Source organism: Ochotona curzoniae, unplaced genomic scaffold (genome assembly GCF_017591425.1).
Source record: "Ochotona curzoniae isolate NIBS_2020 unplaced genomic scaffold, NIBS_Ocur_1.0 contig_3622, whole genome shotgun sequence".
Lineage (NCBI taxonomy): Eukaryota > Metazoa > Chordata > Mammalia > Lagomorpha > Ochotonidae > Ochotona > Ochotona curzoniae.
In genome coordinates, this window is record NW_024465926.1 from 10,274,722 (window position 1) to 10,295,960 (window position 21,239).

Consider the following 21,239-nt stretch of genomic DNA (forward strand, 5'->3'; position numbering starts at 1 on the left):
AAATTAAGAACTTTCTAGGGCTGGCACTGTGGCCCAGCAGATAAACCTACCACCTATAGCCCTTGCATCCCATATGGGCATCAATTTGAATCCCAGCTACTCCACTGCCAACCCAATTCGCTGCTAATATGCATGAGAAAGCAACTGAGAATTGCCCAGGTTTGAGCCCCTGCACTCACGTGGAAGACCCAGAAGAAACTTCTGGTTCTTGGCCTCGGACCAAGCCGGGTCCAACTTTTGCAGCCATCTGGGCAGTGACCCAGTGGATGATAATCTCTCACTGTTGCTCTCTCTCTCTCTTTTAAATAAATAAATAAACTTTAAAAAATATATATATCTTATACTCCTACAAGGTCTTTTGAGAACCTAACATCCAAACTTAAAAACAAAACTGAGATAGAAAACATTACACTGGCCACAAATAAGTTCATATTAGTTACACAGCTTATAAATACAGGATTTGGGACTGCCTATTACAGCCCAGAAAATAGATATTTCCACAAATTTCATAGATGATTCTAAAAGAGATATTTCCACAAGTTTCATAGATGATTCTTCTGTAATAACTAGAAATGAATAGCTTAATCATTCCCCTATAAAGCAATTCTATTACATGATCTTGATTGAAAGCCAAAGTAAAAACCAAATGCTTAGTAAGCATTCATGGTCTCTGGTGACAATACACTCTGAATCACACACACCTTAAATATGAATAAAAACCCCGAATAAAAACCAAAAATGATCATCATTATTCTGATAGAGTGGAATACATCATAAAATGAAAAGGCAGATTTTTTACAATGTTTTTATCATTATAAAAAGCAAAATTATAAATACCATGAAATACTACGAATACAGACTGTAAAAGTCAGAATGACTAAATGTTACCAGTTCTGCCACTTACCAACAAATCCCTGTATCAGTTAGTTAACTTTATATTAAATTTCTCACTGGTACAATGGGAATAACAATAGCACCTAATTCATAGGATTGTACTGACTTACCAAAACATGGCATAGTATGTTAAGGGCTTAGCAAAATATCACACCATTAAGTGTTCAACAATTCAAAAATGTTAGTTTTAGAATATTTTAATTTGAATAAAATCAGAGTATTTCCCCCACCTGACACAATAACTAAAAACCAAATACTGAAAGCCTATGTGCACATCCTCAAGAATTTGGGAAGGATTCTTGGGATGGGCGTTTGGCCTTGCAGGTCAGACACCCTCATCCCATATCAGAGCAACCAGGTTCGACACCTGGGATTGACACCGGCTCCATTTCTGACTCCAAGTTCTTGCAATTGAACATCCCAGGGCTCACTGATGACGGGTGAACTGCTTGGGTCCCTGCCAGCCACATGAAGAGACGGACTGAGTTCTCAGCCCCTCCCTCAGGCTGCAGTTGGGGGCCAATATAGACAATTGAGGGCTGAACCAGAAAACAGGAGTTCTTTATCTCCTTGCCTATTAAATACATAAATAAATTTTTCAGAGAATAAGAACTATCTGTCATAAGTAATTGTTTTTCTTTTCAAAGATAGAGACAGATAAACAGAACAAGTTCCCATCTGCTGGTTCACTGCCCAAATACCCAGAGGGGTTAGGGGCTGGGTCCAGGCCAAAGTGAGGAGCTAGGAACCCAAATCCGCTCTCCCACACAGATAGGGGGAACCCAAACATATAAGGCAATACCTGGCTGGTTCGCAGTGTCTGTATCAGGTATCAAACTCAGGCACCCCTGGAGCCAACATGTTGATTCAACTGGTTAGTCCTCCACCTCCAAATGCCAGAATCCCATACAGGATTCTGTCTGATTCATGTCACGGCTGCTCCACTTCCACTCAACTCCCTGCATATTGCTCAGAAAGCAGAGTAAGATGTCCCACAAAGCCATGGAGGGCGGCCCAAAGCCTTGGGAATCTGTACCCATTTGGGAGACTCAAAAGAAGCTTCTGGCGCCTGGCTTTAAATCGGCTCAGCTCGAGCCACTGTGGCTACTTGGGCAGTGAATCAGTGGATAAGAGATCTTTCTTTGTCTCTCCTTCTCTCTGTAAATCTACATTTCCAAATAAAAATAAATAAATCTTTAAAAACAAAGAAAAACAAAACAAATAACCCAGGAACCCCAACATGGGCTAACGGACACCTTCACCACTAGGTCAAATGCCCATCCTTGCTATAATATAGATAATTTAGAAGAAAATGCTGTAAAACTACACCAGATGATTTTCCTTTCAAAACTCAATAGTAAACCAGCAGATAGAAGATTTTGCGCTCTGTCTCTCCCTCTCTCCATAAGTCTAATCTGTTTTTCCAACAAATAAATCTTTAAAAAAAAAAAAAAGGCTGTAGATTTTGTAAATCCTCTTTATGAAGCATCATCTATAGAAAGTGTTTTCCATGGTGGGAGAGAAAAAAATGAAGAGAAGCCTGACATCTGTTTTCATTAATTTAGCATAAATAAGTAAACAAGTAATATTTCAAGTACAAAAACAAGTAAAATTTGGGACTAATTGTACTTTCTCATTAAACTCATCTGCTTAAGAGTAGAGAATATGGGGGAGGGAAATGCTGGAATATGTTTACAGCTCAATTTTGTGTTTCAAAGCTCCAAAATTTTAACAGCCTCGTAATTAGTGATTTGTTAAATCTCTCACAAATCAAAGAGAAATTATGTGTACTGCAAAACAGGCACAGGAGGGAGTAAGGCAGGCAACGAGGAGCCCTGCTCAGCACCTGAACTGCTGCTGCTGCTGCTGCTGCTTGAGGGAGATGAGGGGATAACATGAGAGTTCTGTCTGGCTGCTACAGTTCATGCAAACCTAAACTCAAATACACCGATCGGCAATTTCTCTCCAAACCAGCCAGTCACTGCAACAAAACTATCAACACATTACATCTCTTAGACAGAACTGTCCTTTGTCAACATATATGAGAGAGAAGAATAAATTTCATTCCAAGTACTGGGTACTTGAAACATTAGTAAAGAAATGAATTAGAAGACAAATTCATTTTGGTACAGAGAACTTGAACTCCAGGCATAGTTATGCTTCTTTTTGCTCTTTTTTTTTTTCATCAAATGCGTTTCCGTGAACATACATTTTTACATGAATACATCTATTTATTTAGGTAGCAGGAATGAGTTCTCTTTTTTTTTTTTTCAAGAGACCAATATCTGGGAAACAGAGATTTCTTGATTCACAAAATGCTCTAAGAAATTTTCTTTTAAAAAAAATATTTTTGAGAGATAAAAAGCTACTATCAGTTGGCTCAATACTCAAGTGTCCATATGACCAGGCAGAGGCCAGCTGATACCACAGTACAGGTCTCCCTGGGGGGGAACTGTCACTACTGTTCCCCAAGGATTCAAATTTTAAAGATTTATTTATTTTTTTTATTGCAAAGTCAGATATACAGAGAGGAGGAGAGACAGAGAGGAAGATCTTCCATCTGATGATTCACTCCCCAAGTGAGCACAACAGCCGGTGCTGTGCCGATCCAAAGCCGGGAACCAGGAAGTCTTCCGGGTCTCCCATGGGGGTGGCAGAGTCCCAAAGCTCTGGGCCATCCTCGACTGCTTTCCCAGGCCACAAGCAGGGAGCTGGATGGGAAGCTGGGCCACAGGGACACAAACCAGCACCCATATGGGACCCTGGCATGCGCAAGGCAAGGACCCCAGCCACTAGGCTACTGCGCAAGACCCAAAAACTGTAACTTTCATAAATGAGATTCAGAGAGTTACACATTTACTGTATGACATCAGAATTTCAAGCTGTATATCTTCATTACAAAGCCTAGTTTCTTTTCAGCAAACCACATTACTTTATATAAACCATTTGTGAACTCAAAGCATTTCAAAAACAGCTTGCACCAAGGAACATAAGAATGCATGCTTTTAAATTACAATATTTTGTTAAACATCATTCTGAAAGATCATCATTTGAAAGATACACTAGTTTTTATTCATCATTGCTGTACAACAAAGCATAGGACTGGCCTTTTTCCCAGGAAGGAGATTTTTAATTCTTACAAATTCTTGAGAAATGAAATCTTTATTACATAGGAGGCCCCTGGATAACCTCTGCATTTATGCCAAGATGAAATGGCTCAGACAGGAGCTGGTCACCAAGAAAGATCAATCATGTAAAATTTGAGGGCTGGGGGCTTTCAGTCAGCCCAACCTGGAGGGGGAACAAGGAGTGCTGCAGGCTGAGTTCAGTCACATCAGAGATTCAACCAACCATGTCTTCACAATGAAACCCAATGAAACACTGTACTTCCCCAGCCGGCGAGTACTTCATGTGCCAGGCAGGTGACAGCTCCTGATTCTACAAACAGCACCAAAGTTCTGTTGAGACCCTTCTAAACCTCTTCCCAGTGTATCTCTTCAGTTGCCTGATGTTGATTTGTATCCTCTGTACTAAACTTCAATCATAAGCACGTTTCCCTGTAAGTCATTCTAGCGGATTACTGAACCTCAGTGGGTCATGGGAACTCCCAGATTTGTAGCCAGTTAATCAGAAGTGCAGGTGGCTTGAGGAGCCTCAAGGCACAGCCAACATCTGAAGGGCAGATGTTGGGAGGTACTACTTACACAACAGAAAAAAGATGGCAAATATTATAAATAGTAGCCTGCGAGGCAAGACACTTGCGAACCAGCTGAAACTCTACCACCACCAGTCAACCTCAGCAATGCACTTTCAAACTGAAAACCTATGAAACAAAAGGAAACAGTTTCACTGAGGCCCAGTGGTTTTCAGAGGACAGTTCTTGGGCCTGTGGTACAGGACTGGATTCCACACAGAAGATATTAAGCTTCTCTTGGCCTTTGCCCCATAACTGCTGGTAACTCTTGCGAGGAGTGTGACAGCCAAAGACCCAGGCTCTGTACTTATTTCCAGATAGAAGGTGAGGGCGAGGCGGGCAGACCAGGCGGGGAGGGGCAAGAGCACTGAGCTGGGTGGGGCACGTGGGGTGGGGTGGACTCCGTTTCATTAGTTCCTCCACAGGCTAAATTTCTACATATTAGTAACCCTTGAATTATACCCAAGGGACAAGTCCATTTTTGGACAAAAGTAAAGTAATGTATGATTCAGAGAAAACGGGTTAATTCTAGTCTTGATAATTCCATTTCCAGGACCTAGCCTAAGGAGATTGGCAATGTGAAGATTCATGGCAATGGATGAGTCAACACAACATTACTTCTGGAAGCTGAATGATGGGGAAAAAGCCCAATGGGAATATTTATTGAGCACTTACTAGGAGTCAGGCATCATTCTAAATATTTTACTTCCTGGCTACTCAAAACATAGCACATCAATTCAGAACTTAATAGAGAAACATTGTCTCAGGTCTTGAAGTGGAAGAGCTGGAACTCAAAGCTGCGTCAGTGACACATGCTGAGGATTAGCCTGCAATGCCACTGCATGGCCCTTTATTACTCAATCTTTAAACAACACAGAGTATACACACTCATAAAATAAAATATTCTTTAGCTATGAAAACAAGTCTAAAGTTTTAATCAATGAAACACTGAAAATAATGTTAAGTAGGCAGAATATAAAATTGAATATATGATTATTATGATCTCAAGTATGTAATTATTAAGAAGTGTGTGCCTGCGTGTCTGAAAAAAGATCTCAGGGGGAGGGAATACCAACAGCACAGGTGAGGAGAGTGGAATTTGGTGTCAGAATGCCCACACTGACACTCCAGTCCCACTACTAACTGGCAGACTACTCGTAGGTGAGATGCTTGATTTTGTTTTCTTCAGCTATAAAAGAGGATAAAATTCAACTAAAAAAAAACTGTGAGGATTAAATAAAGCAACCTACATACAGCATAAGTAGCTGAATGCTATTATTTTGCTTCACACTTTATTTCCCATAATTTCTTCAATGAACACAGTCCACAGTCTATCAGCTATCATGTGAAGGGCTAGGAGAGACAGTACCCTCCCCCTGATTAGATAATGTCAACTACAGCTGAGAAGGAGACCTAAACAAGATCTGGACATAAGCTAGATTAAACAGTGCAACTGAGTGAGGGTTACTGCTGTGCCCGCTCCCCTTCCAGAGCTGCTGCTCACAAGGAAGTCTTTCCTGGATCTGGAGCGATGGAGGCATTCCAACTGCTGCCAGCACCTGCCTGACCTTGAGCGGGTTATGAGAGCTCTCCTGAAGTCTGCTTTCAGCAAAGGAAAAGGAATTACACTGCTTCCCCAGGCGCTATGGCGAGGACTGTAAGGAAATGTGCACAAAGCCCGAAGCACACTGGCCAGCACAGAAGCCCCGTGTGCGCAGGGTGCCTGAGCTTCCCCTTGGCGATAAGGCAGGCACCTCCAGCCCAAAGTTCGACAGTGTCTTCATCATATTGTCAAAGAACTATTTCATTATAAATTATCAAAGTTGTGGGATTAAACTGTACCTTAAAGTACAGTTTAGATTCCTATAAGTAGATAAACTGTATCACATTTGCATTCTTGTGGGAGCAAACTAATTCCAGCAGAGATATCCCATATTTATAATGTCTGTGTAAACGGAAACATTGGTTTATAGATGAATCAGTGACATGCTTAAATAAGCGGACTCAATCAATCACCACCAGCTACAATCTAGGTCAAGGCTTCCCACCTAATAAACGTAGATCCGAATCCCTGCTCAGCTTTAGAAAAGCCTATTGATGACCCAGTCTGATCCTTCGTTTTACAAGTGGATTTAGGAAAGGCAGTTAACTGGTGAACAAGGAAAACATTCAAATACTAATCTACTTTTTCAGAAATTAGTCCAAATTACAAAAGGCACATATAGTAATCCTCAATTTATACTTTTAAAGAAGGACATCAACTTTTTTTTTTTTTAACACAGCTGAAAGTGTTACTATACTTATCACTTTCAAGGTATAACTGGGGAGCTTCCTTCCTCACTATAAAACCATACTGAAGTCACAGCTTTGGATTCTCTTTCACGTTATTTCTTTTTTGCCAAGAAGAAGAAAGAAAGGGGAGGAAGAAAGAGGGCTAGGATTTAAAGAGTTATTGTCACGCCTAATTCAAAGAACTAACAGTAATCTGTCTTAAAAAAAAAAAAAACTGAATCAAAGAGTTCATATGCACAACATAAGAATACGATAATAGTCTTCACACCTCCATCAAAAATTAAAACACATTAACAGCTTTTAAATTAATGAAAACATAATTAGCTTCATGCATTAAAAGAAATTAAAATTTAAACAACAAAATTCCTATCAGATCTGCACAAATCAAAGTCATCCAGCTTGGAAAAATATATGTTCTCTTATTTTAAAAGTGTCAACAATTATCTCTATTAACAAGCAAATATATGTTCATGTGTCTATATTTCTATATAAAATGTTAATACTGGGGTCAGTGCCATGGCATAGTAGGCTAAGCTTACACCTATTGTGCCAGCATTCCATATGGGCACTGGTTTGAGTCCCAGCTGCTCCACTTCCAATCTAGCTCTCTACTTATTGCGTATGAAAGCAGCCGTGGATGGGCCCCTGCACCATGTGGGAGAGCTGGGAGAAACTCCTGGCTTCAGATCAGCTCAGCTCTCACCATCATGGACATTTGGGGAATGAAGCAGCAGAGGGAAGATATATCTCTCTCATAAATCTTTTATAAAAATATATAACACACTTTGGAAAAAGTAAAGGGGAACAGATACACCTTCAACGTTTTTGATGGAAATGTAACTTCTATGAAAAGGAATTTGGCAATATCACTCAAAATTATAAATGCTCACAAACTCCACTACTGGGAATTAATCCCAAAATGTCAGTCTCCCCTGTATTAGGGATATCACAGATACAGAGGACTCACTATATTACTGTTTAAGTGATTTAAAAAAAATTGGTAACAACCTGAATGCCCATTGATAGGAGACTCATGACTGACTCATAAAATGGAATACTACTAGTCATTGAATAAATGATAGCTACACATCTCTTACTACATAATAATCTCCAAGGAATATATTAAATCAATGATGTGTTGCATATAGCTCCACTAATTTTCATCTGTATACTCGTGCATCAGCAAATATACATGCCTATAATTACATAAACTGTCCTTAAGAAGCTGAGAAACTGGTCATCGCGACCTTCTTTGTAGGAATATCAGAACAGTCAGGAGACAGCAGAGGCCTAACTTGTTACTATCTACTCTTTCATAAATTTCAATTTAACTCTCTGTGAACTTCTCAGAAATACTTATGATCCACGCCAAATATTTTTTTAAACTCCAATTTTTCTTTATTGATTTTTTTTTAAATTCAAGAATCATAAACTCAGCATTTAGAGGACAAAACTCTTTTTCAAGACTCGTGACTCGGTTCCAACAGGATTATAATGCCAGCACCAACTTCTAAGAAAAACGCATATTGCTTCATGCTGCAGCAGAATTAGAGTGTTAAAACTCAGATCTCACCTGACCAAGTCTCCGTGAAGTTGTATATAAAGACTTTCTCTGCCTTCTCCAGCACATATTTCTGACGCTGGTGTGTCCACTGTGCAAAGGACGAGATGGTAGTCAGCGCAGGAGGAGGAAGGGACGGAGGAAGTGGCTGGTGCGGTGGCAGTGCTGGACTCAGCGCCATACAGGTAAACGCAGCCTCTCTTCACATCTTCTCTCAGCCAGTCTCTTTCTCGAGAACCAAACCTATTTCTCCTAGTTAAGCAATTTCTGCTTCCATTACGTTTCATATTTCTCTAAAAAAAAATATCAGGGGAAGAAATTAGCCAGCATGTCTGACTGAACTCTGTCATCACCCCACCTCTCTATTCCATACTCACCACTACTTCACTCACCCCTCCTCTGTGAGCCCTCAGCACCTGCTCATTCTTCCTTCTCCAGTAAAGACTTACTGACACAGTCATTCATATGAAAGTCAGAGAGGAACTGGCCCAATACATCAGTTGGCTAATCCTCTCCCTTCAAATGCAGGTTCTTATCCCATATGAGTGCCAGTTCAAGTCCCGGCTGCTCCACTTCCCACCCAGCTCTCTGCTTATGGCCTAGAAAAGCAGAAGAGGATGGCCCAAAGCCTTGGGACTCTGCACCCATGTGCGAGACCCAAAGGAAGCTCCTGATTCCTGGCTTCAAAACAGCTCAGCTCCAGCCATTGTGGCCACTTGGGAGTGAATCTGCAGATGAAGATCTCTGTCTTTTCTTCTCTTTGCAAATCTAACTTCCTAATAAGAATAAATAAATCTTTAAAAAAATAAAAACTAAAAAAAGCTTTAATTTAAGAGGAAGGGATGGAGGGAGAAAGAGGGAATGGGATAGGGAAAGAGCTCTTCCACCTGCTGGTTCACTTCCCAAATGGCTGCAAAAGCTAGGTCTGTCTGGGCCAGGCCAAAAACAAAAGCCAAAAACTCCATCCAGGTCTCCCCCACACAAGTGGCAGAGGCCTGAGTACTTGGGCCATCTTCTCCTGCCTTTCCAGACACATTAACAGATAACTGGACCTGAAGCAGAACAGCCAGGACTTGAATCGGTGCTCAGACGAGGGAAGCCATTGATGCAGCCTGCAGCTAAACCCACTGCAGCACCACACCAGCTCCCACCTGCCGTTCCCGACACAGGGAACTCACCGCTAGCTCCTCTGCCGTGACGCCATCATCTGCTCTGACCTCGCTTTTTCTTACGTTTTCGGAAAAGCATCCAGAATAATAAAACATCTTAGTACTTACTCTTCAGCTTGCACAAATTTTAGTACTTTGCTACAGTTATTCTAAGGAACATATGTGTACACAGAATATTCCAAGACACAGAGCTGTGGCTACCAGGACCCCAGTGGTACTTAACAGACCATGCATTGTGTATGTTTAGCAAATACGCATACTATAAACTAGCAGTACAAATGTTAGTAACAGTTTACATTTTAATTTTACCTGATGTATAACTTCAACATATTTATATTTCACCTGGCAATTTTACATATTTAGAAATGTATATGTTAATACAAAAACCTCATTCATTTGAATAATATCCATTTTATGAATTCTTTGTAATTTATTCACTCTCCTGTTGATGGTATTTAGTTTCCAATTTTTATGCTGGAAATGAGGCCACAACTGATGAAAATTTCTGAGCATCTCTATGCAGACGTTTAAGTTTCTCAAGGGCTCTAACCCTCTGCCTCATATCCCAAATAAGTAAGGAGAATATCAACCCAATAATACAAAAATATTTTTCCTACTCCTTTCATGTTTCAAAAAAATTACTGTAGGGGGCTGGCGCTGTAGCTTAGTGAGCTAAGTCTCCACATGCAATGCTGGCATCCCATGGGGCACCAGTTCCACTTCCAATGCAGCTCCCTGCTCACAGCCTGGGAAAGCAGCAGGGGGTGGCTTGTGTCCTAGGGGCCCCATATCCACATAGGAGACCCAGAGAAAGCTCCTGGCTTCAGCTCAGGTGAACTCAAGCTGTTGCATCTATTTGTAAGCGAACCAGAGGATTGTAGATCTCTCCCTCTGTCTAGGTAAAACTGCCCTTAAGTAAAAGTTAAATAAATCTCTTTAAAAAGTTACTGTGGCATATGGTAACTTAGGCATGTAAAATTCATATATACCTTGTGACTTTAAGTTATCTCAAAGCAAAATAACTGCTTCAGCCAGTGTAACAAGTTGCTAAAACTAGATGTTTCCCTGGTCTATTTCAATGGCAGGCCATCTCTGTTGGAAGTCCCACTGACTGCCACAGTAACCAGCCACTCCAGCTTCATTCCCTGTGCCCTTCATTGTGTTCATATGAAAATCATTTCCAGCATGAAACATTGGAAACCAAATACCATCAACAGGGCAGGGAGTAAGATACAATGTATCCATAAAATAAATACTATTCAAATGAATGGTCTTTGTATATTTATATAGTCTGTATACCCAACTACTGAACAACTAACCAAAATGCACCAATGCTTACACATCTCTGTGACTTTATCTGGAATGTCCTTCACTCCAATGTCTATGGGATAATTATTCCTCAAAACTCTACTCAAACGTATCTCCCCGCTCTATTCTCCCTTTCTCGCTAGAAAGAATAATTCTATTCACGCCTCAGCAAAACTTCTTCATGTACAACATATATTTAATGTGCATTTGACAATGGGTTTTAATTATTTATTGGGCCCAGTGCAACGGCTCAGTTGGCTGCTCCTCCCCTTGCAAGCACCAGGATCCCACACAGGTGCCAGTTCGTATTCCAGCTGTTCCACTTCCTGTCAAACTCCCTGCTTATGGCCTGGAAAAGCAATAGAGGATGGCTCAAAGCCTTAGGCACCGGCACCTGCACCTGCACCTGCACCTGCATGGGAGACCCATTAAGAGGCTCCTGGTTTCAGACTCTCAGCTCTGGGCATTGCAGACACTTGTAGGGTGAACAGTGATGGGAGATCTTTCTCTGTGTCTTTCCTTCTCTCTGTAAATCTGCTTTGCCAGTAGAAGTAAATAAATCTTTATATATACAATTTGTTATTTCCATTTCTTCCTCTCTTCCACTGACAGTCTATTACAAAATCTTAACACAGAGTGGCATACAGATACATGCACAAATCAGCCAGTAAGTCAGAAATATATTCGCAATCTGTACTTCAACTCAATCCCTGTAAGAAAGGAAACCCGGGAAAAATCTTTTTTGTTTGTTTTTAGTAGCAAACCCAACAATTTCTTCTTGTATCAGATACAAACTTAAAGGGAATAAAAACAGTTCCACAAGTACTCCTCATTAGGAAACAGAAATACTTTTAAATAAATAAGTATTAGATGTCGGCCTCCCATGTAAGCACTGACAGAAACTCCTGCTTGTTCCCCTGGTGACCCAGCTCCTTGCTAAACTGGCTGAAAGCAGCAGAGGATGGCCCAATTACCTGGACCCCTGCACCCACCTGTGAGACCCAGGAGTTCCAGGCTCCTGGAGTTGGCCTGGCCTAGACACACCAGTTGCAGTCCTTTGGGGAATGGCCATAGGCACAAAAGATTTCTCTTTCCCAACCCCTCCCTCCCAAATACATAACAAATAAAAATATTTTTAAGATTTATTTTATTTTTACTTGAAGGGCAGATTTATAGAGAAAGAAGGAAAGTCAAAGAGAGCTCTCCCTTCCACCAGTTCACTCCACAAACAACCACAAAGGCTAAAGCTGCGCCATGAACCCAAGAGCTTCTGGAATTCAAATCGACACCCACGTGGGATGCTGGCACTGTAATAAGAGGTGTAAGGTACTATGCCATGGTGCCAGTACCAAATAAAATTTCATTATAATTACTGAGATAAAATGGTTGATGGTAATTGTGATATTTAAAATTGTATTTCCAGGTGTCTCTCTCTCCCTCCCCTTTCGAGAGGCACCCCACCTCCCGGCTTTCTCTCCAGAGGTGCTTTCCCCTTCCCTCCCTTCCCTGCTCACCTGGTCCCTTCGCAAATAAACTTTTCTGTTTGCAACAGAAAAAAAAAATTGTATTTCCAAAGACTATAAAAAAGGGGGCAAATAGAAGTCAGCAGGTATTTTCAAGAGGAAACAGGAGGAAAATGGATTCACAATTTAACTTAGGATGACACAGGTAAACTTAGCATTCTGTGGATCTTGGAGATCTGAGTATAGCTACTCAAACTCCTGAGTTCTTCATTCTAACTTCATAGATTAAAGCTCTGCTACAAGTAGAAACTAGGTCTCTCGTCAAATTGAGCGTTTTTCCTCAATGCTGAGCATTTCAGAATTAACAAAAGGCTTCCAAGTTTTGTATTTCATAAACACAAGAGCCATCACATTAGTGCCACTTAATAACAACAGCTAATTACTAGCTCATTTGTTTCACTATGAGAGACAGAGCTAGCACCCACTGGTTCTCTCTCCAGATGCCTGCTTACCACGGCCAGGGTCAAAGCTCACACTAGTCCCCATTGCCCGGCCAGTGTGGATGGCAGACAGTCATCTGAACCACTCCCACGGTCTCACAGGGTCTACACTGGCGGCAGGCTAGAGCAGGGAGCAAGGGCCAACTATCAAACCCAAGCACTCCAACCACTGCAATGCAGGGGTCTTTTTCTGTTAATGCTGAGTTACTGTTTTCATTTACTTAATAGACAGAGACTCCTCCATCTGCCAATTCATTCCCCAGCTGTCTGCAATAGCCAAGCAGGGTCACAATGAAGTCAGGCACCTGGAAATCCAACTGGGTCTCCCACACGGGTGGCAGTGGAGCCATCACCTGCTGCCTTCCAGGGTGTGTGTCACAAGGAAACCAGATTGCAGGTGAAGGCAGGTCTTGATGTTTGGCACTCCGACGAAGGAATGTGGGCGTCCCAAGCAGCAGCATAACTTGCTACACCACAACACCTGTCCCAAGTGTGGGAGTCTTCCCTAGGGTCTTCGCGAGGCTCAATGTCTACTCCAAGATTAATTCCAAGTACTTCTTTCTTAAAATCTTTGGGAAAGATGAACTGGTTGGTCCATCTGAAAACAAACTTCTACATGGTAATAACACACACACACACACACACACACACACAAAAATCTATGGGGGGTGAGTGATATGGTGTGCTGGTAAGTCACTGCTGGGACACTAGCCACACATTTGGGAATTACTGGGATCAGGTTTCACCTCCACCCACGTAATCCAGCTTCCTGCTAATGTGCCTGGTAAACAAGAGACAATGGTCCAAGGCCTGAGGCCCTGCCCCACAGAGAGACACAGGTGCATATTTTGGCTCTTGTGAGTATCTGAGGAAAAAATCAGCAGCTGCAAGATCTCAATCTCAGTATCTCAGTGTCTCTCTCGCCTCTGCTCTCTGTCTTTTCAATAAATAAAAAAAAAAAAAGAACATTTACCAAAATAACTATGAAAAAAAATAATAAAAACTAAACTCTAAATTCAACAGAGGGAAAAAAAAAGTGCACCGATTACACACAGCCACCTTTACTTAAAGGAATTTTCTAAGATAAAATATTGACCCGTTTGATAACCTCAATCTTAAAAAAGTCAAGAAATACAGTGGGACGTACATGGCTTTTTTCTTTAACAAGTTATTTTTTAACACACATTTACTGCCTTAAAACTAAATTAGTTGAGTCCACCGCTGTTGTACATCATGTTAAGATGCTGTTTTCTCAGCCTCTGCTTGCAATGCCAGCATCCCATATGGGCATCAGTTTGAGACCCAGAGTAGTGGAGGACAGCTGAAGTGCTTGGGGTCCCAACACCATGTGGAAGACCCAGAAGAAACTCCTGGCTTCACAAGGCACCAGCTGCAGCCATTGTGGCCACTGAGGAGAGAACTGGCAGATGAAGGACCTCTCTAACTTCTCCTTCACTTGCTGTAATTCTGCCTTCCAAATACATAAGTAAATAAAATCTTAAAAAAGAAGATGTGACACCAGCATTCCATACTGAAGCATCTCTTTGAGTCCCAATTGCTCCATTTCCAATTCAACTTCCCTGAGAAAACAGGGAAATTTTTGAGCTCTGTCAAACATAGGGGAGACCAAGGAGGCGTCAGAGCTGGCTTTGGCCTGCCCCACTCTCCTGCCGTTTGGGGAACAAACCAGCAGTTAAATGATCTCTCTCTGTTCTCTCCCTTACTCTCAGTTGCTCTTTCAAACACACGTACCTTTAAGAGATTGATTCGCAGGCTATATGATGTACTCCATCCCACCCCCTCCTCAGCAACAACTTGTGCTACAACCTCAGCAGTCATGAACCTCATCCAAAGCCCTGAATGAGAAGCAAAGCCGTGTCATAGCACCAGTCTAGATGGACCGCTTTGCTAGGATTAGTCAAGGCTTCTTGCTTAAGTGTCAGGTAAGTGCAAGGAAGGCCCTTGAAGCAACCAGGCCTGCTGAGGACATGTTCCTGTGAGGCTCCCAGCTGTAAGTATACCACTCCACTGCACCTGCTGGGTGGAAAACATTTGATTCTCTCCCCATCTCATATCTGCATGAAAACGGTTATCACAAACCCACCTCACAACTCTAACCATTTCTCAAATTTCTCACATCAATGCAGTACATAAAGAGTACATTTAAATATTTCAACTTTTCTTGAAAGCAAAACGTTTTAGAGTAAGCCATGAATTAAACATCTACTGCTTCCATAACTTCTAACCCTCTAAACCTGAATAATGAGGACTGTATGAGTTCAAAGGTGATAAACTATGAAACATTCATACACAGACAATTAAGACTAAGATATCCAGGGCCCAGAGCAGTAGCCTAACGGTTAAAGTCCTTGCTTTGCACGCAATAGGATCCCATATGGGCACCAATTCATGTCCCTGCGGCCCTGCTTCCCATCCAGCTCCCTGCTTGTGGACTGAGAGGGCAGTTGAGGATGGCCCAGTGCCTTGGGACCCTGCACTCATATGGGAGACCCAAGAGAGATTCCGGGCTCCTGGCTTCTGATGGGCTCAGCTCTAGCCCTTGTGGCCACTTGGGGAGTGAATCATTGGATGGAAAATGTTCCTCTCTCTCCTTCTCACTGCATATTTGACTTTCCAATAAAAAGAAATCATAAATCTTTTTTTTTAAAAGATTTATTTTATTTTTATTGGAAAGGCGGATATACAGAGAGGAGAGACAGAGAGGAAGGTCTTCCGTCCGATGATTCACTCCCCAAGTGAGCGCAACAGCCGATGCTATGCTGGTCCGAAGCTGGGAACCAGGAACTTCTTCTGGGTCTCCCACACGGGTACAGGGTCCCAAAGCTTTGGGCTGTCCTCGACTGCTTTCCCAGGCCACAGGCAGGGAGCTGGATGGGAAGCAGGGCCGCTGGGATTAGAACCAGCGCCCATATGGGATCCCGAGCATGCAAGGCAAGGACTTTAACCACTGCGCCATCACACCAGGCCCAAGAAATCATAACTCTTTAAAAAAAAAAAAAAAGAGTAAAATGCCCATTGTAAAAAAAAGGGGGGGCAGTTTCTGGCAAGTGATTCTCCATATTCAGTGAGTTTTCTTAGAAGCAAAAATAACATAGAAAATGTGACTGGGAAGATGTTTTTACATTCATTCAAATCTTTAAAACAACACTGGCTCATCTCTGAAAAGATGCTATAGAATATTTTGGAACTGAGTGGGAGCAGTGGGGTGAGATACAGGATGAATAATTTCAATGAATTAATTTTTTTTTCATAATGCACAATTTTGATTTCAAACTTTAAAAATTCTTCCAAAATGAACTTTACAACACCAACTAGGTGAGCTAGAACTTCCTATCTTCTACAGACTGAGCCAAAAATAAATATATAAAGCTTGAACTTGTGGGCAACATCTGAAAAATTTGTTAACTAAATCTGAGAACCTATTTTAACAAAATTTTATAAATTCCCATGCAGAAGGACCTTGATGTGATCCAGCTAGATTATACAGACTCCATTCCAACAGCCTTTCCATGAAGCTCTCCTCTAGCTGCGATCAAACAAGGGATGCCTCGACCTGGGCGACCCCAGCCTCGCACAACTGCAGCTCAGCCTGGTAAGCAAGACCACTGAGGTAGCATCTCTACTGGTCCATGGTCCCAGACCCCAGCACTTGGGAAACGGACAAGTCTGTCTTCACCAAAGGGCCTCACGCCTCAATTCAGTTCTCTCTCAGAACTCACTACATCCTGAGAAACACTTACCAAAAACCCCAAAGTTGTTGGCATGTTTTAAGTAGACCTGCCATTTGCTGATAAGCCTTGGCCTGAGAAAAGTGTGCTTCTATTCAGCTCATTTGCAATTTACAGTTTCATGATGCTATCACTTTAAATAAATACAAATAAACGGGCATAGGGTCCATAGAGAAGTCGGTCGTAAACTACGAAGAATTAAATCTAAGTCATTGCATTGAGACTGCAGGGAAGGGAAAGGGTGATAGCAGGAAAAACCGTTTTTGCACTCACAGACCTGTGGAGTGTGTGTGAGTGTGTTCCCACTGGGGAGCTGTCCTAATAATCATAACAACACTAATAATCTTAGCAAAATACTGCTCAACCACAATCCCAATTAAACAGGATTAAAGCATGTTTGGACCTCATGTGTTCCCACTGGTTCGCAAAGGATTTCTGAAACACCTAAAAATTTCTGTCTTCCTTTCCTGTGATAAGTTTTTTTAAATTCGGTGCAATTCCCTCTCTCCCTCCTTCCGTAACTCTAGAAGGAATTCCACTCCACCTCCAGGAATGACACCTAGCTTACACATCTGAGGGACAGAAAAAAAAAAAAAAAAAAAAAAGGTCTCAGCCAGTATCTCAAAGGCTGGTAGAAAACTCCACCCAGCGGGCTTCCCACAACCACTCCCTCCCTACGCGGTCCTCTCCCCAGCCTGGGCCATTCCCGGTACTTTAAACTTGTCACCTGCCCGCTAGCCAGCACACATCTGCACAGCTTCTCACTCCCCCGACCCCGATTCCTGCCCCAAAGCTCCGCTAGCCGGCTGTCTGTTGCATAACGGAACCCCCACATGCACCCCCCACCCCAAACACCCTCTCTCCAGGGCTCCCGCAGGCAGGAATGCCCCGCTCCGGCCCTGTCCCTCCTCCCGCGGCCGCCGCGCCCCGCGAGTCCCCGCGCAGCCGCCAGGTCGGGGATGGAGGGTAGTGGGGGGAGGGAGAGTCGGGGTTCTCCTTCCATCCGAGCGTGCAGCCGGCGCCAGGTCCTGAGTTGGGTAGTAAAACCCCGAGGATGGACAGAGTGCCCGCTCCCGCGGCGGCCGCGCAGCCCCGAGCACCCCTCAGCCGCGGCCAATCACCGGCGCCATCCTCCCGCTGGGGCGATGTCCTCAGGTGTCCGGGGGGGGGGGGAAAGCGAGCCCTGCGTACTTGCAGCCCTGCTCCCTCCCCGCCCCGCATCCCCGGTGCCCCGGCGGGCGGCTGAGGCAGGCCCGGGGGCGGCGGCGGCGGCAGCCCGCGGCACGGAGGCGTGGGCCTGCGGGGCGGGTGGCGCGGGGCCAGCAGGGATGGGCAGCGGCAGGGACGGAGGCGGCCGAGGCCTCGGCGGGGGCGCGACGCGGAGGCCTCGGCGGGGAGCCGCGGCGCCCCGGGCCCGGCTTTTCAGGCTGTGGAGCGGACGCAGCCAGCCAGCCGACCGACCGACCGACCGACTGACTGACGCGGGGCCGGGGTCGGGCGAGCGCGCGCGCGGCGGGGGCGGCCTCTGCCCTCCCGGATTCCCCTTCCTCAGCCCGCCTGCCTGCCCGTGCGTCCGTCCGCCTCACCTTCAGGACCCGGATCCCTCCTGGCTGGCGGCTCGTGGGCGCCTCGGGCGGCTCCGGGGGCTCCAGCGGGCCCGCGGGCCCCGGCTCCACCTCCCCCATCGGCGGCGGCCGAGAGGCTTCCCAGGGACGCCGGGCCGGCTGGGCGGCGCGCGGAGCTTCGGCGGCGCGCGCGAGCCAGCAGCCGGCGGCCCCGCCCCTAGCCCCGCCCTCGCCGGACCGGCTCCGCCCCGGCCCCGCCCCCAGCGGGCCGGCCCCGCCCCCAGCGGCCGGGCTGGTCTTGCACAGCGGCGGGCGCGGCGCCCCCAGCCAGGACCGCGGAGCATGGCACGGGTGCACGGCCGGGCCTGGGCAGCCCTTGTTCGGAGGATTGAGGCGCAGGGCGACTGCTCTTCCGGCTCTGGATGGACCTGGTGGCCAGCAGAAGGGTCTGGTGGACCGCACATGGCAGCTTGCACAGGCCGCTGCTTTCCGCACAGTCCCAGGTTTTCTCCGTCAAACCTGACCTCTCCCTCTTCTCAGGTTAGCCAGGCGCCTTTCTTTTTATGAGGCGTTCTTCAGCCAGCTCCACTCAGCCACATCTCAACTCCCTCTTCTACTCAAGGAGTAAAAGTGCCAGAATTCTATTCCTGGCCTCAAGCAGTTACAGGTTCTGTAAGCTATTTTGGTCATTTGCAAGGCTAATTCAGGAATCCTTGAAAAGTAAACTTTCTTTGGTTCCTGAAGTGAGGGTAGTTTTTGTGGCCTGCGGGCTGAACTTGGGGATCAATCCTTGTTAGATCTATACTGTTGTGCACGTCACTACATGGAACCCCCTGGTTCCACGGCTGGGAGGTAGAGAGGATCATTTTTCCTACTAGCTCTTAGGAAGGTGCAGTGAATAACATACAAAATGCCCAGCACTGGGCCTGGCTCAGTAGCCAAACGCTAAAGTCCTCACCTTGCATGCATATGGATCTGGGCACAGGTTCATATCCTGGCTGCTCCACTTCCCATCCAGCTCCCTGCTTGTGACCTGGAAAAGCAGTCAAGGATGGCCCAAAGCCTTGGGACCCTTCACCCACGTGGGAGACCTGGAAGAGGATCCAAGCTCCTGGCTTCTGATCAGGCCACTTGGGGGAGTGAATCATCAGACGCAAATGATCATCTGTCTCTCCTCCTCTCTATATACCTGACTTTCCAATAAAAATAAATCTTTTAAAAAATGCTCAGTACACAGCAGCAGCCATTCAGTGACCACTAAAATTCTTCTGTTACATAGTTAACATTCCCTGTGTTTTCCAAAACATACCTTCCTTAATTCTTCCTACATTCTTAAAAGGCTTCTGAATTTCTGCTCTTGGAGTAAGTGCTCAATTTTCAAACAACTTGTAAGGATTCAGCCAATTACTTGAGTAATTGTTGAAGATGGAATCACCTATTATTCATTGCTGCAGCTTGCCTAATTCTGACCAGACCAACTCTGCGTATGAGACTGTGATTACAGGTTTAGCATGCAAGGGAGTTAGGAACCTAACAAGGTAGTCTCTGAGATACGTATCCATCTGTAGATAAGGGAGAGGCAGGAAGAACCCCCATCTCCAGGACAGCTGGGCTGGGCTAAGGCAGAAGCCAACGTCCAGGGAGGATCTTTGGGTGCGAAGGGTGAAGCTATTGTTGAGATGCCCACATCCCATCGTGCATACTGGATTGCACTGTTCTGCTTCGAACACAGTTCTTGTTAATGCACCTTGGAACACAATGGATGACCTTGGAACACCTGTATGTGGCCTGGGCGGAGTTCCAGATGCCTGACCACATGAGGCTGCTGTGACTATTTAGGGATTGAACCAATGCATAAAAGATCTCTCTTCCTCTTCCTCTGTTACTCTTCCAATTTAAAAAAAAAAAAAAAGGACTCCTCAGTAGTCTGGTGCAAGGCGCTCTTAGTGTCTGCCTCCTGGGCTTTCTTCCTTCAACCCTAAAGTTACTTTCCAGAAAGCTATACAAGATAACTGGCTTTTCATTTTAGAGCTTACCGATTTCTTGTAGTAAAAACACTGGTACACAAGACATAACTACCAATATGGAGACAGAAACAGGCTTTGACGACCCCACCACACCAAAAAAAAAAAAAAGTGGTTGTGAATGTTTCTAAAAATTTGTTTCTTCTTGAAATACCTCCTGGTGGTAGCCATCACAGATCCCATGAGCAACTCACTAATAGAAAAGTTATCTCGTTTTGGCAGCACATATACTAAAATTGGAAGGATACAGAGATTAGATTAGATTAGCACGGTGCCTGCACAAAGCTAACACGCAAACTTGTGAAGCGTTCCACATTAGCAAAAGAAGAAAAAAAGCTCTAAAGCCAGGGCGACCATTTGATTTGACCATTTGTGCTGAAAAATGCAGTGATAGGTGGCTTCATTAACAGGATAGTAGACTAAAGAGACAATTCAGAAAAAAGTACATGCTCTAGAGCCCAGTGCATTAGCCTTGAGGCTAAAGCCCTCACCTTGGTCACCCCGGGATCCCATGTGGGCACTGGTTCTGATCTCAGTGGTCCTGCTTCCCATCCAGCTCCCTGCTTGTGCCCTGGGAAAGCAGTGGAAGACAGCTCAGACAAAGCCTTGGGGCCTTGCACCCACGTGGGAGACCCAGAAGAGGCTTCGGACTCCTGAGTCTGGATTGGCTCAGCTGCAGCTACTGTGGCCGCCTGGGGAGTGAAGATCTTCCTGTCTCTCTTCCTTTCTTAATATCTACCTTTCCAATAAAAACAAAGCTTTTTTTTTCTTAAAGCATATGCTTTAAGTTATGCATTTACTACCTTTTCATTACTTACAATGGAAGTATTCCTATACATCCCCATGATTCAAGACTCAGTTCAAAAATAACAACCAGTTGGATGTTTTCCAATCATGTTACAGCCATTAACATTATACTTTGTTTCAAAGGTCACACACTCACTCTCTCCCCCTGTTCAAGGCAGTGTGTAAATTTGTGTGCCATGGGTTATTTAACTGTAATTTCTGGAAATGGTAAAC

At 44.3% G+C, this 21,239-nt stretch overlaps 1 protein-coding gene and 1 pseudogene across 1 annotated transcript in view; one reads left to right on the forward strand and one right to left on the reverse strand.

Moving 5' to 3' along the window:
* PHLPP2 (PH domain and leucine rich repeat protein phosphatase 2) overlaps window positions 1–18,315 on the reverse strand; it is a 64,187-nt gene extending 45,872 nt beyond the window's left edge. Inside the window, exons 1-2 of the mRNA XM_040982410.1 lie at window positions 18,217–18,315; window positions 8,454–8,734 (exon numbers count right to left, since the gene is read on the reverse strand). Coding sequence (XP_040838344.1) covers window positions 8,454–8,734; window positions 18,217–18,315 — 380 coding nt within the window. The remainder of the gene's footprint in view (window positions 1–8,453; window positions 8,735–18,216) is intronic.
* A 2,108-nt stretch (window positions 18,316–20,423) lies between these two features.
* On the forward strand, window positions 20,424–20,539 carry LOC121158136 (annotated as a pseudogene).
* The last annotated feature ends 700 nt before the right edge of the window (window positions 20,540–21,239 follow it).